Source organism: Geotrypetes seraphini, chromosome 3 (assembly GCF_902459505.1).
Source record: "Geotrypetes seraphini chromosome 3, aGeoSer1.1, whole genome shotgun sequence".
Lineage (NCBI taxonomy): Eukaryota > Metazoa > Chordata > Amphibia > Gymnophiona > Dermophiidae > Geotrypetes > Geotrypetes seraphini.
The window spans coordinates 179606478-179620200 of NC_047086.1; the positions used below are offsets into that span (position 1 = coordinate 179606478).

General features: G+C 44.1%; 1 protein-coding gene across 10 annotated transcripts in view; it reads left to right on the plus strand.

Moving 5' to 3' along the window:
- SCAF8 (SR-related CTD associated factor 8) overlaps positions 1-13723 on the plus strand; it is a 784204-nt gene that overhangs the window by 332117 nt on the left and 438364 nt on the right. For all 10 annotated transcript variants that reach the window (XR_004538795.1, XR_004538796.1, XM_033937892.1 and 7 more), the window contains 2 exons: positions 8237-8354; positions 12659-12790. Coding sequence is in view for 8 of the 10 variants with exons in the window: in XM_033937892.1 (XP_033793783.1) it covers positions 8237-8354; positions 12659-12790 (250 nt within the window). In the remaining 2 variants the exon portion in view is untranslated. The remainder of the gene's footprint in view (positions 1-8236; positions 8355-12658; positions 12791-13723) is intronic.

The window sequence follows — 13723 nt, forward strand, 5'->3', positions numbered from 1 at the left end:
GGCTGCAACTGGAGGATTGCCCACAGTACCTTTCTTCCATTCCACTCCTGTTGATGAAATCTGCAAAGCTACCACTTGGTCCTTGGTTCATACATTCACCTCACATTACTGCCTGGATTCCTTTTCCAGATGGAATGGCCATTTTGGACAAACAGCATTATAAAATTTATTCTCCTAAACACAAACATCTCACCATCCCATTCGGGTTAGCTTGGAGGTCACCCATACATGAGAATATGCTGCCTGCTTCTCCTGGGATAAAGCACAGTTACTTACCATATCAGAAGTTATTCAGGGACAGCAGGCAGATATTCTCACAACCCACCCACCCACCTCCCCTAGTTGGCTTCTTAGGTGGCTATCTGAACTGAGGAGCTGCGCGCCCTATGTCGGGCGGGAAGGTACTCACGTGTGCGATCAGTCGGGAACTTTCTAAAGTTCTTTAAGCAAGACTGTGAAGCTGTCTGCATTGCTGCTCCGTAGATGACCAGTGAGTCTGACCTCGGTACCGGTAAAGATGGTAAAGTCGCTGATAAAGGACCACATCATTGATCACCTTAACGGACACTGGGTGATGAGGACAAGTCAGCACGCTTTTAGCAAAGGCAGATCATGTTTGACAAACTTGCTGCACTTCTTTGAGGGAGTAAACAGACAGATAGACAAGGTTCCGCATGAACGACTACTTCAGAAAATTGCGAGCCATGGGATCGAGGGTGAAATACTCACGTGGATTAAAAACTGGCTGGAGCATAGGAAAGAGAGTGGGGGTAAATGGACAATACTCAGACTGGAAGAGCATCACCAGTGGTTGGACCCGTGCTCTTCAACATCTGGACATTGGTATGATGAGTGCGGTGATTAAATTTGCAGATGATACGAAGTTATTCAGAGTAGTGAAAACGCAGGGGGATTGTGAAGATCTGCAACGTGACATAATCAGGCTTGAGGAATGGGCATCAACATGGCAGATGAAGTTCAATGTGGATAAGTGTAAAGTGATGCATGTAGGTAACAAAAATCTCATGCATGAATACAGGATGTCAGGGGCAGTACTTGGAGAGACCTCCCAGCAAAGAGACTTGGGAGTTATGATCGACAAGTCGACAAGTCGTCTGCATAATGTGCGGCGGCGGCGAAAAGGGCGAACAGAATGCTAAGAATGATAAAGAAGGGGATCACGAACAGATCGGAGAAGGTTATCATGCCGCTGTACCAGGCTATGGTGCGCCCTCACCTGGAGTACTGTGTTCAGCACTGGTCGCCATACATGAAGAAGGACACGGTACTACTCGAGAGGGTCCAGAGAAGAGCGACTAAGATGGTTAAGGGGCTGGGGGAGTTGCCATACAGTGAAAGATTAGAGAAACTGGGCCTTTTCTCCCTCAAACAGAGGAGATTGAGAGGGGACATGATCAAAATATTCAAGGTACTGAAGGGAATAGACTTAGTAGATAAGGACAGGTTGTTCACCCTCTCCAAGGTAGGGAGAACGAGAGGGCACTCTCTAAAATTGAAAGGGGCTAAATTTTGCACGAATGTACGGAAGTTCTTCTTCATCCAGAGAGTGGTAGAAAACTGAAACGCTCTTCTGGAGTCTGTCATAGGAGAAAACACCCTCCAGGGATTCAAGACAAAGTTAGACAAGTTCCTGTTGAACCGGAATGTACTCAGGTAGGGCTAGTCTCAGGATGCTGGTCTTTGACCAGAGGGCCGCCGCGTGAGCGGACTGCTGGCACGATGGACCACTGGTTTGACCAGCAGTGGCAATTCTTATGTGAGAATATCTGCCTGCTGTCCCTGGATAACACCTGTTATGGTAAGTAACTGTAGTTTTTCTGCGAGGCTCTCTGAGGCTTCGGCCTCCGCTGCCCTTCCATGTCTGACTTGAAATATCAACCCAGTTCGCCACTCTGGCTCGTCTACCTTATGAGCCTCTGGAGCAGGCATCCCTTATAGATCTTATGATTAAGACTGTATATCTTGTGGCTATTATCTCAGCCTGCAGGGTTTCGGAGCGCCAGGCTTTTTCCTGCCAGGATTCTTTTCTGCATATTGCAAATTACTGTGTGATGTTGTGCACTGTTCCTCCTCTTCCGAAAGTGGTTTCCACTTTCCATGTGAATCAGGAGACCTGGCTTACTGCTTCTGCTTCTGCTTCCTCCGGCTCGAGGGAGCAGGTCTAAGTATTGTGGTCCTTGGACGTGCGTAAACTTTTTTTTGTGGTGTCTGGAGGTTACAAACAAGTTTTACCTCTCTGACCATCAGTTTGTTCTGGCCGGTCCTTCCCGCAGGGGCAGATCAGCTTTTAAGGCCACCATTTTCAGATGGATCCATCTGGGCCATTGTGTAAGAACCTAATCTTTCGTTCTAATCCCTGATCGTTGCAGAGAGTTAGGTCATATTTACAAATTTATAGTTATAAGTTCAAGTAGGTCATTGTTGGTTCATTGTTATGTCCTAGGAGTTGCATTAGATAATTTAGAAATGGACTTTTACAATTACCATTTCTATTATTTCAGGGTTGGCTCCCTGTCTTGGTATAGAAATGCTTTTAAAAGTTTTCTGAATCTGAAATACTCAGTGCTGATGAAAAAAAGGAATATTTGTTTGTTTCAACTCTTTTTTTTATTCATAACTAGCTTTATAGCCCGTTACATTAACGGGTTCTAGAATATATGTGTGTGTGTCTGTCTTTATTTCTTTCTCTCTCTGTCTCCTTAGCCGCTTTCTGTATTTCTGTCTTTCTTTGGCTGTCCACCACCACCCCTTGCGTGCTCCCCCTGTCCATTCTCCCTTCCTTTTACCTCCCCTGTGTCCACCACCACCCCTTCACTGCTCCCCTTATCCAGCAGCAGCCCTTCTCCCTTTGTTTTACCTCCCCCCTGTCTATCAGCACCTCTTCCTGCTACCCCTGTCCAGCAGTATGCCTCCCTTCCTTTTTTCCCCCTCTGTCCATTAGCTCCTCTTCCTGCTCCCCTGTCCTGCAAGCACTGCCTTGTGTTCTGCAGTATTAGATATCCTCAGTCATCTTGCAGGTGCCGGGTGCATGTGAGTAATTTTTTTCTACATTGTCTTCTCTGGTTTCTGCTTTCCTCATAGTCTTGTCACTCTCTTCCTTTCATCCACTGTCTACCCTCTCTCTGCCCCTTCTATATGGCATCTTCTCTCCTTGTATTCCCCTTCCATCTCTCCCTTCACCCCTATTATTCTGGCATCCATCTTCTTCCCTTCCCTCCTCCAATTGTCTGGCATCTCTGTTCTCTTCTTCCCTTCCCTCTCCCACACCCCCATGATCTGGCATTTCACTCTCTCCTCTCCCTTCCCCCCACTTCCATCAGCATCTGCCCCCTTTCTTTCCCTCCAACCCAATTCCTTCCCCATTATGTCTCTCTCTCTCCTTTCCCTGCACACCAATTCCATCAGCATCTGCCCCCTTTCTCTCCATCCACCACCCTTCCATACCACCCTGACCCCCTTTCTCTCCCTCCACCACCCTTCTATGCTCCTCTCTCCCTCCAAACCAGCAAGGTCCCATGATGACTGCTTCTGTTGCCTCTGCCTCTGGAAGATGTAAGTGATGTTTGAAGGGGTGGGCCGGCAGACGCAGGGAGTTGTGGCAAGGTTCCGCAATGACTGCAGCTGCCAGTCCACCCCTTCCGATGCCTCTTATGTCTTCCGGAGGCAGAGGCGGCAAATGCAGTCATCGCAGGACCTTCCTGCACTTCAGTGTGGCTGCCAACTCTGCTTCGGAATAAGTACGGCAGCCGCGCTGAGGTGCAGGTGCTATTTACAGCAGCTCGGAAGGTTCTGGATCCAGCCGGCTGTGTACCCCCCTAAGGCTGGCACCCGGGGCGGTCTGCCACTGTATGAGGGGACAAAAAATAATAAAAAGAATAGATAACTTGACCGATTTAGACATGTCATACAATTATAACCACAAAAATATGTCATAAAATGTAATTCTAAACTCAAAAAACTCCAGACGAAAAGCAGACTATAGAAAGGAAACCAGAAAAGACCAGGTAGATGAAAAGTGAAACCTGGGAAAGATCTAAATTATTGTTCAAATGAGCTTCTATTAAAACCAAAGAATAAAACCACAGGACTTGGGAAAGTAAAAAAGGGAGAGTAAAATGGACTTAAAGAAAAGGTCTCTGCACTGATGAGATAAACTCGTACGCAGAATAAATGTGAACACGCGACAGTGGGGCTATGATATTTGATCTGTTGAAAGAGGCGCCAAAAAAGTGTCGGCAGTGGATTGAATGCACACTGAAAGGGGAGAGGCATCGGGCTGTTAAAAAAGGCTGCTTTAATAAATAAATGAAAATACTGGTGAAAAACTAAATAAAAAAGCAAAACCATGATAAAATGCCGAACCTGACTGCAAGTGGTAGTGAAAGTAGCATAAGGCACCCGTACTACTGTTAGTGCCAGAGCTGCTTAGAATAAAGAACTGTGCTGTACATGAGGAGAAAAAAAAGAAAGAATTAGGTGATAAGATGTAAAGTGCTGGCCCCTCACTGCACCACTTGATAAAACTAAAGAGCGATGTTCTAGAGCAGGGGTGCCCACACTTTTTGGGCTTGCGAGCTACTTTTAAAATGACCAAATCAAAATGATCTACCAACAATAAAATTAAAAAAAAACACAAAGCATACTGTACGCATAGAAAATGTTAATTATCATTTGTATTCCAGGGTTTTTCAAAGAGGTCAAAGCAAATGACTCTATGCACTGTCACCTCAGTAACAACCATACAAAAATAGACAAATATACCCCCTCCCTTTTTACTAAACCACGATAGCAGTTTTTAGCGCAGGGAGCTGCGCTGAATGCCCAGCGCTGCTCTCGACGCTCATAGGCTCCCTGCGCTAAAAACCTCTATTGCGGTTTAGTAAAAGGGGACCTTAGTGTAAAATATAGACAGCAGATATAAATTCAGACACATTTTGATCACTAAATTTAAAATAAAATAATTTTTCATACCTTGTCTGGTGATTTCATGAATCTCTGGTTGCACTTTCTTCTTCTGACTGTGCATCCAATCTTTCTTCCCTTCTTTTAGCCTGTATGCTTCCTCTCCTCCAGACCTCATTCCCTCCCCCAACTTTTCCTTCCTCTCTCCCTGCCCTTTCTTTCTCTCTGCCTCCCTTTCTTTTTTTTTCTGTTTCTCTTCTTTCCTTCTGTCTCCCTGCCTGCCCTTTTTCTTTGTTTCTCCCTGCCCTCCCCCAAGCCACTTCCACTGCCATCGGGGACCAGGACCCAAAGCGCCACCAATTACAGGCCCCAAAGCGCCACCAATAACAGGCCCGAAAGCCTACGCCTCCCCAAGCTCTCCCTGCTTCGGCCGACCAGCATTCCTCTTCTCGACGTCAATTCTGCCATCGGGGAGAGGAAGACTGATCGGCCCAAGATCGCGATTGACCTATTGGGGGAAATGCTGCCGGGTCCTGCCTTCGCGGAAACAGAAAGTAGGCAGGACCCGGCAGCAAGAAGAGCAAATGCTTCACTAACCTGTCTCCCGCCTTAGCCCGTAGCGAACGCTTGCTTCAGGGCTCTCAACATGTGCGTGCTGGCTTCCCTTCTTCCCCCCCCCCCGGACATAACTTCCAGTTTCGGAGGGAAGAGAAGGGAAGCCGGCACGCACACATTAGAGCCCTGGAGCATAAGTTCGCTATGGGCTGAAATCTCCAAGCCGGGTTTTTTTTGGTTTTGGTTTTTTTTTTTAAATGTTCAGCAGCGGCGGCAGCAGCAGATGATAGCCAGGCGCTCGTCTAAATTAGCTGGGTGGACCGCCCAGCTAAAAGGTCCTAGGGAGAACACTGTAATGCTATAGTACAAATTTGGCACCTTTGACATCTGAAATGACTGCCTACGGAATGACGATATTGTTGTTTCAAAGCACAACTGTCCGAAGGGCTTAATAATTCTTTAAGGACCTAAAATGTCCCAGTGACAGCGTAGGGATCTAACAACTCGTTTTATTAATGGTGAGAACTCTAATACACAAGTGATTATTTGCATATCTGGAGATTGAACTTTAGGTAGTAACAATAGACTTCGGTGCACATGTTTTGCTCGTTTATAAGCTTTTCTCAAAGTTTGTGGAGGATAGCCACGATTTAATAAACGCCGAGAGAGGTCTTTACTTTGGCGGTGAAATTCCTCAGAATTCGAACAGATAAGTTTAAAATGTAGAAACTGGGACATGGGTAAGCTTTGTTTAAGTGGCAACGGATGGTTACTTGTAAAGTCTAAAAATGTGTTCCTATCAGTGCTTTTGCGAAAAACTGTAGTTTCCAGCTTAGAGCCCTGTTTGCTAAGAAGAATATCCAAAAAGGAAATTTTATAGGGATGAACATTAATATCAAATTGTATTTTATCATGCCGGGCGTTGAGCCAATTGTAAAATTCAAAAAGAAACTCATGAGGGCCGGTCCAAAAATATCATCTATGAACCGGAGCCACAATTTAATATGCGTACTGAATGGATTTAAAAGAATCCATTGATTTTCAAAATGTTGCATAAATAAATTGGCTATAGAAGGGGCCATAGTGGCCCCCATTGCAATGCTCGAAACCTTTTGAAAACTTTTCACCGTATCGAAAAAATTTATTTGCATTGCCAAGGCTAATAATTGTACAATGAAGGTGGTCGGTATCTTTCTTTCATTGACAGTAGCATCTAAGCAGTTGCTAATCTATTTAGTGGGATTTTGCTCTCTGAGTTATTTTCAGATACCAGTGGTTCTAACTTAAAGCGGATTCTTATCCACTTGCATTGCACAAGGCTTTTTCTTCATTGAAATATTATTGAGGAGGTTTTTTGCGCCAGCGATTTAACTATACCCCGGTTAATCTCCACCTGTTTACAACCTGAGTCATCGGTTTGGTGGAGGGAGGGGGGATCTGAGGCTTTTTCCTACCTTTTGATAATTTTCACGGAAGAAGCGGTGTTGAAGTGCTTTTTGTGGGCTATCCGCTTTTTTCTATAGAACCTGGTGCCTGTGATAGCATTAGTATTTCTCTTAGTAGGTTCCATTGGTTTTTCATGATTAGTTGTACTGTGCTGTCCACCAGGTCGAAAGTGTAGTTTAATATATATCTTCTTGCTACATAATTGATTACTAATCCTTATTTTATGATGTATTTTAATTAGAAAACTATCTTTAGATATAATTTTCCTCTAAAAAAATCACTTTATTAAAAAATTTTAAAAAAAATAAAATCTGATTTAAATAAAAAAACAAACCAGTTTTTTATGAATTTTATTTTAAATCATTGATTTTTATCCAACCTGGCATATGTTAATGTGTTAGCATCCATTGAGGAATTCCCCCTAAATGAAAAGTACTGACTCTACCGCCATAACTTTTGTTTAAATAAAGATATTGTAATGAAGAAAAAAAAATATTGCTTGAACCATGCTCTTTTTTACATTTATTTATTTGATTACAGTTCATATTTGAGCCAATGCCCCCTCTGAGAATTTTTCAAGCTGCCGCTGCCCCCTCCTCCCTGCCCTATCCTCATACCTCTGCTGATCCCTGGTGGAGATGCAGTGGGCCCTCTGCCGATCCCTGGTGGAGGTGCAGTGGGCAGGATTAAGCTTTCTGAACTCCTGCCCCACTGCTAACTGGCTGCCACAGATCCAGTTTATTTGGCCGCTGAGCATCACAAGCAGGAGTGTGATTTGGCGCTGCTGCTTGGCGCTGAGCGGCTTCCTTACTGGCTCTCGCAAATTCTCGCGTGAATTTGCGGGAGCTAGTAAAGAAGCTGCATGGTATTAGAAGACGATCCAGAAATATTGATGCGTTAGTTTGTTAGATTTTAAAGGTTATGAGTGCAATTTTATATATTATTCTATGCAAGATTGGTAACCACTGTGCTTTTTGTAACAGAGGTGTGACATGATCATATTTTTTTGTATTAGTTAAAAATTTTTATTGCTATATTTTGTATAATTTGTAGTCTTCTTATTTCTTTCTGAGTTATACCATGATACAATTTATTGCAATAATCTAGCCTAGAAATGACCAAAAAATGAATGAGAATATTAAGAGCTTCTGGTTTTAAGACTTTTGATAAAGATCTGTAATCCCTCCGAGAAGTTGATTGAATGAAGATGTATGAATAAACTGTTATATAATCTGTCTTGTGTAAGTATTATCAATATTGCAGTCTATCATTAATGAATATAGATAACAACATTATACAAATGTCTTTATAGCCCTCTTGTGTCAGAGTCCATGAACAACTCAATCTTTCATCAACTGGCTGAACATCTGCAGCAGCAGAATTTTGAGCATCTCCGACTGCAGCTGTTGGAGCAACAGCAGTCAGGAAAGGTAAAATGTGTCATCTTGTGGTGTATAGTGATATTACTGTCTTAATTTATTTTTATAGTGCATATCCCTTGTGTATTGAAGAAAAAGTCATTTATAAATTTATTAGAACAATATTTCCAAAACAAAGTGTTAGGTCCATGTAAATATAGACAAATTACACACTGTTAATATACCTCAATATTACTTTTTCCCAACAAATAATTCTCTCCATCCCCACTTTGCATCCTCCTTATTTAGAGAATGACACGGGGAAAAGATTTGTCCCTGTCCCTGCGAGCTCGGTTCCCCGTCTCTGCACTGTCCCCACGAGCTCAGTCCCCGACCCCGCAAACCATCTGATCCCATCCGCACAAGCATTGTCAGTCAAAAAATCAAAAACATGCTCTCCATTCTATGCAGCTGTTCAATCCAATGGGAATACAGGTTTGTAGCACAAAAATCCAACGCTGTTCTCTACGTGGCAATAATTATTTAAAGTCTCCTCCTCGAACAGAAGGGGACACACGCTCCAAAACCCAGCAGCGCAAATCTTGAAAATTATGATGGGAATCCATTTCAAAGTAGGATATGTCAGGCAAAAGGCATTGAATCAATGTTAGTAAGTGTTAGATATAATGACCTTGCAAATTAATCTTCAATTCAGTGTTCCAAGCCTTGGCTACCTTGGCATAATCCAAGGAAGGTGAAAAATACAACAGGGAATGATGAAAATATTTAAGAGGTACCATCAACTGTGCATCTAACCAATAAACATCAGTCAGAGTTTCATAGGCTGTAGCTTGCAGTGCTGGGGAAGGCAAAGAATTCACATAGTGCCTGAGTTGGAGGTAAGAAAATACATCTAAGCTACTCCAGCCATGAGCAGTGTGCAACTGGGAAAGTAGTGGTAGCTTGCCTTCATCAGTAAGGGTCTGATACAAATAGGATATGGTTCCCCTCCTATCCGCCAGAAAACCAGCAGCTGTCATCCCTAGTAAAAAGGAGCCATTTCCACAAATAGGCAAGAGAGGTGTAGTCTGAGAATCTAATTTCAGCTGAGCACACATTTGACGTCAGGTGGATCTCAAGGGGGCAAGAAAAACATAATAGGGGTTACCCAAGACAGCAGCCAAAACTCGTGGAGTATGTAAAAGATAACTGAAATGATAGGGTTTCGAAAACTGTGATTTTACCAGAGTCTAAGAAAAGTATGATGTAGAGAGAAACCAATCATGTATATGCCTCACATGACAGGCTTCAGCAAATCACTGCATGGGAAACAATCCCAGGTCACCCCCATCTATCAGTAAAGCCACCAATCGCAAAGGAAGGCGAGGGCGGGCACTCAACCAAAGAAACCCACATAACATTTTATCCAGTTGACGTTCCACACTCCTAGAGAAGGCCATGGGCTACATTTGGTAAACATACAGCCATTGGGGAGAGTTTTTTGTCCTTGTCCCATTCCTGTAAGCTCTGCCTTAACCACACAAGCCATGAACACTTACAATTTTAAAGTGTTTGAAGCTTGTTCAGATGAAGTGGGAGCTTGCAGAAATAGGGCAGGGATAGGAAAATAACTCATGGGGATGGGACGGAAAAACGAGTTCCTGCAGGGATGGGGAAAAATTTGTCTCCATGTCATTCTCTACATCATACTAATTACTCATCATACCTCTCTCGTACAATATATTTCTTTTGTTTTAAGTTTTTTTATTCATTTTTCATATAACAACAAGTGTACCACTTAAATTTATACAATTTCATTATGTACACACTCGATATTCCTTCATACATTACTATATATATAACATATCATTATATAATCTTTTACTATAATCTTGAAACAGTATATAATATTTAATAAGTATACCAACTATTTCTCAATTATAAACCCATCCCCTCCCCTTCCTTTGGCAACTGCATATAATACAACAAGATATATTGATAAATTATTTATATTATAAGATGAATAAAATAAACCCTCCCACCCACCCCTTATTTCTATTCTAAGCAAGAGGAGAGTGGTTGTATGGCATGCACTGCTGGCGTTCTTAATAAAATTTATAGTTAAATATGTAATTTGCTTTGTCCTGCTAGATACTTGTGACTTGGATTATATATTCTCATCCTGTTCTTCTTTTTTGTTTTCTTATTGAGAGGGTCTTTTACTAAGGTGTGCTAGCTGATTTTGCGCACGCTAAATGCTAGCGCATCTATAGAATATAATGGGCATGTTAGCACTTAGTTCGCACTAAATCGGCTAGCACGCCTTGATAAAAGACCCCCATAATGAGGTTGAAAACTGGTTTCACTGCTTCAAACCAGGGAATGAACAACAAGCTGATTTTCCGTTTACAGGTTTTTAGTAACTTAAAATCATTGTATTCTGCATGTTTTAAAAAAATCTTCTCCCAAATTAATTGGAATTCAAGTGAAAAGTGTTTGCCTTGCTTGCAGCTTTTTTCCTGCAGCACAAGGAAACAACCAAAGGTATAACAGGCTGTCACAGCACCAGAATTCTTGATGTGACTACCGTATTTTCACGTAGATAACGCGCACCCGTGTAAATCGCGCACATGGGTATAGCGCGCGGAAAACACAAATTTATGTACAGAAATTTTTATATACCGCGCACACCCGTATACCGCGCATGCTGCCCGATTCTCCTGTCGCCGCCCGACTCTCCTTTCGCCCGCCCCGACTCTCCTCTGGCCAGCCCGACTCTCCTTTCGCCCGCCCCGACTCTCCTCTCCCCCTTGAAGTCCTGTCCCCACCCTGAAAGCCTGATGCCCCCCCCTTGGACACATGGTCGGGTTGAGCCCATGTGCCTCAGGCCCCACCCCCAGGAGGGACCTAAGGCTCCCGGGCCTATTCTGATTGGCCCAGGCGCCTTAGGCCCCACCAGTAGGCGGAGCTTTGGGACGGATGGGCCAATCCGGCCTCATTCCGTTGTTGGCTGCCTGCCGGACAGGCGGGTTTGGCTCCCGTCTTTCCGGCCAACTACACAAAGGTACGGGGAAGGGGGTGGGGGGTGTCGTGGGGGTTGGCCAGGGGGGTCGGCTGTGGGGGGGGGCGGTCGGAGGTTCTTTGGGGGGGGCGGTCGTTGGGGGGAGGGGGGTTTGCGTCGAGAGCAGGAGGGCCTGGGATCCCTCCTGCCCGTAATGTAGTGCGGGGTGGGGGTAGGGGGTCGCCATGGCTAGGAGGGTTTGGGCTCCCTCCTGGCCCGAACAACTAGCGGGGGGGGGGGGGGGGGGGGGTTCGCCAGGGACAGGAGGACTTGGGCTCCCTCCTGGCCCGAACAACTAGAGGGGGGGGGGGGGTCGCCAGAGCCAGGAGGGCTTGGGTTCCCTCCTGACCCGATATTGTCGGGGAGTTGGGGAGTCAGCGGGGCAAGAGGGCTTGGGCTCCCTTTTGCCCCGATCGTGTCGGGGGTGCCGCGGTTGGCTGGGGCAATAGGGCTTGAGCTCCCTCTTGCCCCGATCGTGTCGGGGAGTCGGCGTGGCAAGAGGGCTTGACGTCAGAGAAAGGGCGGGACCGCCGGAAGAAGCAGCGCAGGCGCAGGGCTCACAGAAGGGCCAGGACTGCCAAGAGGAAGCAGTAGGACACCGGTAGGAGCTTCTACATGATGCGGGGGGGGGGGGGGGGGGCGGGGCCGGAGGCTGTGGGGGTGCGAGCGGTCCTTCAGGCTGGGGGTGCGGGTGGGAGTGCGTGCGAGCGGTCCTTCGGAGTGCGGGTGCGTGCGAGCGGTCCTTTGGGGTGGGGGTGCGAGTAGTCCTGTGGGGGGCGGGGGGGGGGGGGTGAATCGGACGTCGGGGGGGGGGGGGGGGGGACTATGTAAAAAAAATTTTGTACAACGTGCTCACGTGTATAATACGCAAGGGTATGCGCGGTTTGTAAAAACCACGTATAACACGCGCGTTATATGCGAGAAAATAATGTACTACATTAGGTGATGCCTTCAATGGGTTATTCTCTAAAGATTTAAGAGAAAATGTCAGAAATTGGTGCGTCATCCTAATGTTTCAGTAGTACTTTTATTATATTGCAGTTTTAGCTATGTGTGCAATCTGAAAAGGATTGAGGCTGTAGTCCTGTATTTGAAAATGTGATGGAGAGCAGCTGCAAATGAGTTTTCTATGTTCAGGGCAAGCGTGGTTTGCAGAAAATGATACAAACATACATGACCACAGGTTTTAAAAAAGCAATAATACAAAGAGTAAGAATCTAGTAAAATGGTTTCTTTGAGCATTTTTTTTACCAGTTAAAATGTACTATCATTTCTGATAACACATTTTTTCCTTTATCATTTGTTTTCCATTTAGGTGACACCTCAGGAGAGTCAGGAAGAGATCTTTGAATCAGAGCATTCTGATTCTCCCTCACAGGGCAGCAGCCAACAGCAGTTCCAAGAGCCTGAGTCAAAGCTGGATGAATTGATGGATGTACAGCAAGAGGTAACCCTACCCTCTTACTCAAGGAAAGGGTGTCCTGAGATATAGTAGTGTGCAAAAGGCTCTTAATTTGAAGCTTCAGTATGGTTTTATGTACATTTTAATCTACATTCAAAGAACAACTTTGGAAATAATTAACAGGAAAGAAAAAGCTATATGTCATAAAAATTAGATGAAATCAACACATTTTATTGAGAACACTTGAGAAGGTGTTAAGTCCACAAAATCATAGGAAGACAGTATTAAAGCACAATAAAAAGGAGAATACTTACATAATCTTCCTGTCCTGAAGTAAAGTTCTATAGACTAAGTGTTATTAATAGTGGAAACATTGTGACCCTGATTGTCTCGTTTGTTGTTCAATAAATATGTGTTTCTTATGGAGGAAAATGACCCCAGTGAAAGGGACAGGCCGCAATACTGATAATTCAGTGGTATTACTGACTCAAATCCAATTTCAATCAAAGGTCAAAAAATCTTCGGTATCCTTAAATGTAATGTTAACTGCACAGTAAAAAAAATAAAAATAAAAAAAATAAACCCAGCATTTATCTTATGTCCCTTTTGTAATATCTCCGTTTCACCAATATCTTCTTCAGAGGAATTAGATGGCTGTTAGTGTTGCTCTATCTGGTTCAATAATAATTTCTGAAAATGAAACAAAAAAATAAAGAATTGAGAAAATTGAGAATTTTACAACTGTAGCATAGAGGATATTGTAAGCCTTACTTATCTGCATGCGCAACTCAGGTTGAAAGTTTTCCCATGCCATGTTAAAAAATGGCCATGGGCAAATTTGAAACACCCAGCTTAACTCTAGCACTGTTAGGTTACCAAATCATGAATGAACATGTCATGGTGACGTCACTGAAAAGACCATTGAATGAAAATGTCAAGGTGATATCACCAAAAGGCAAACCATTGCATGTTGATATT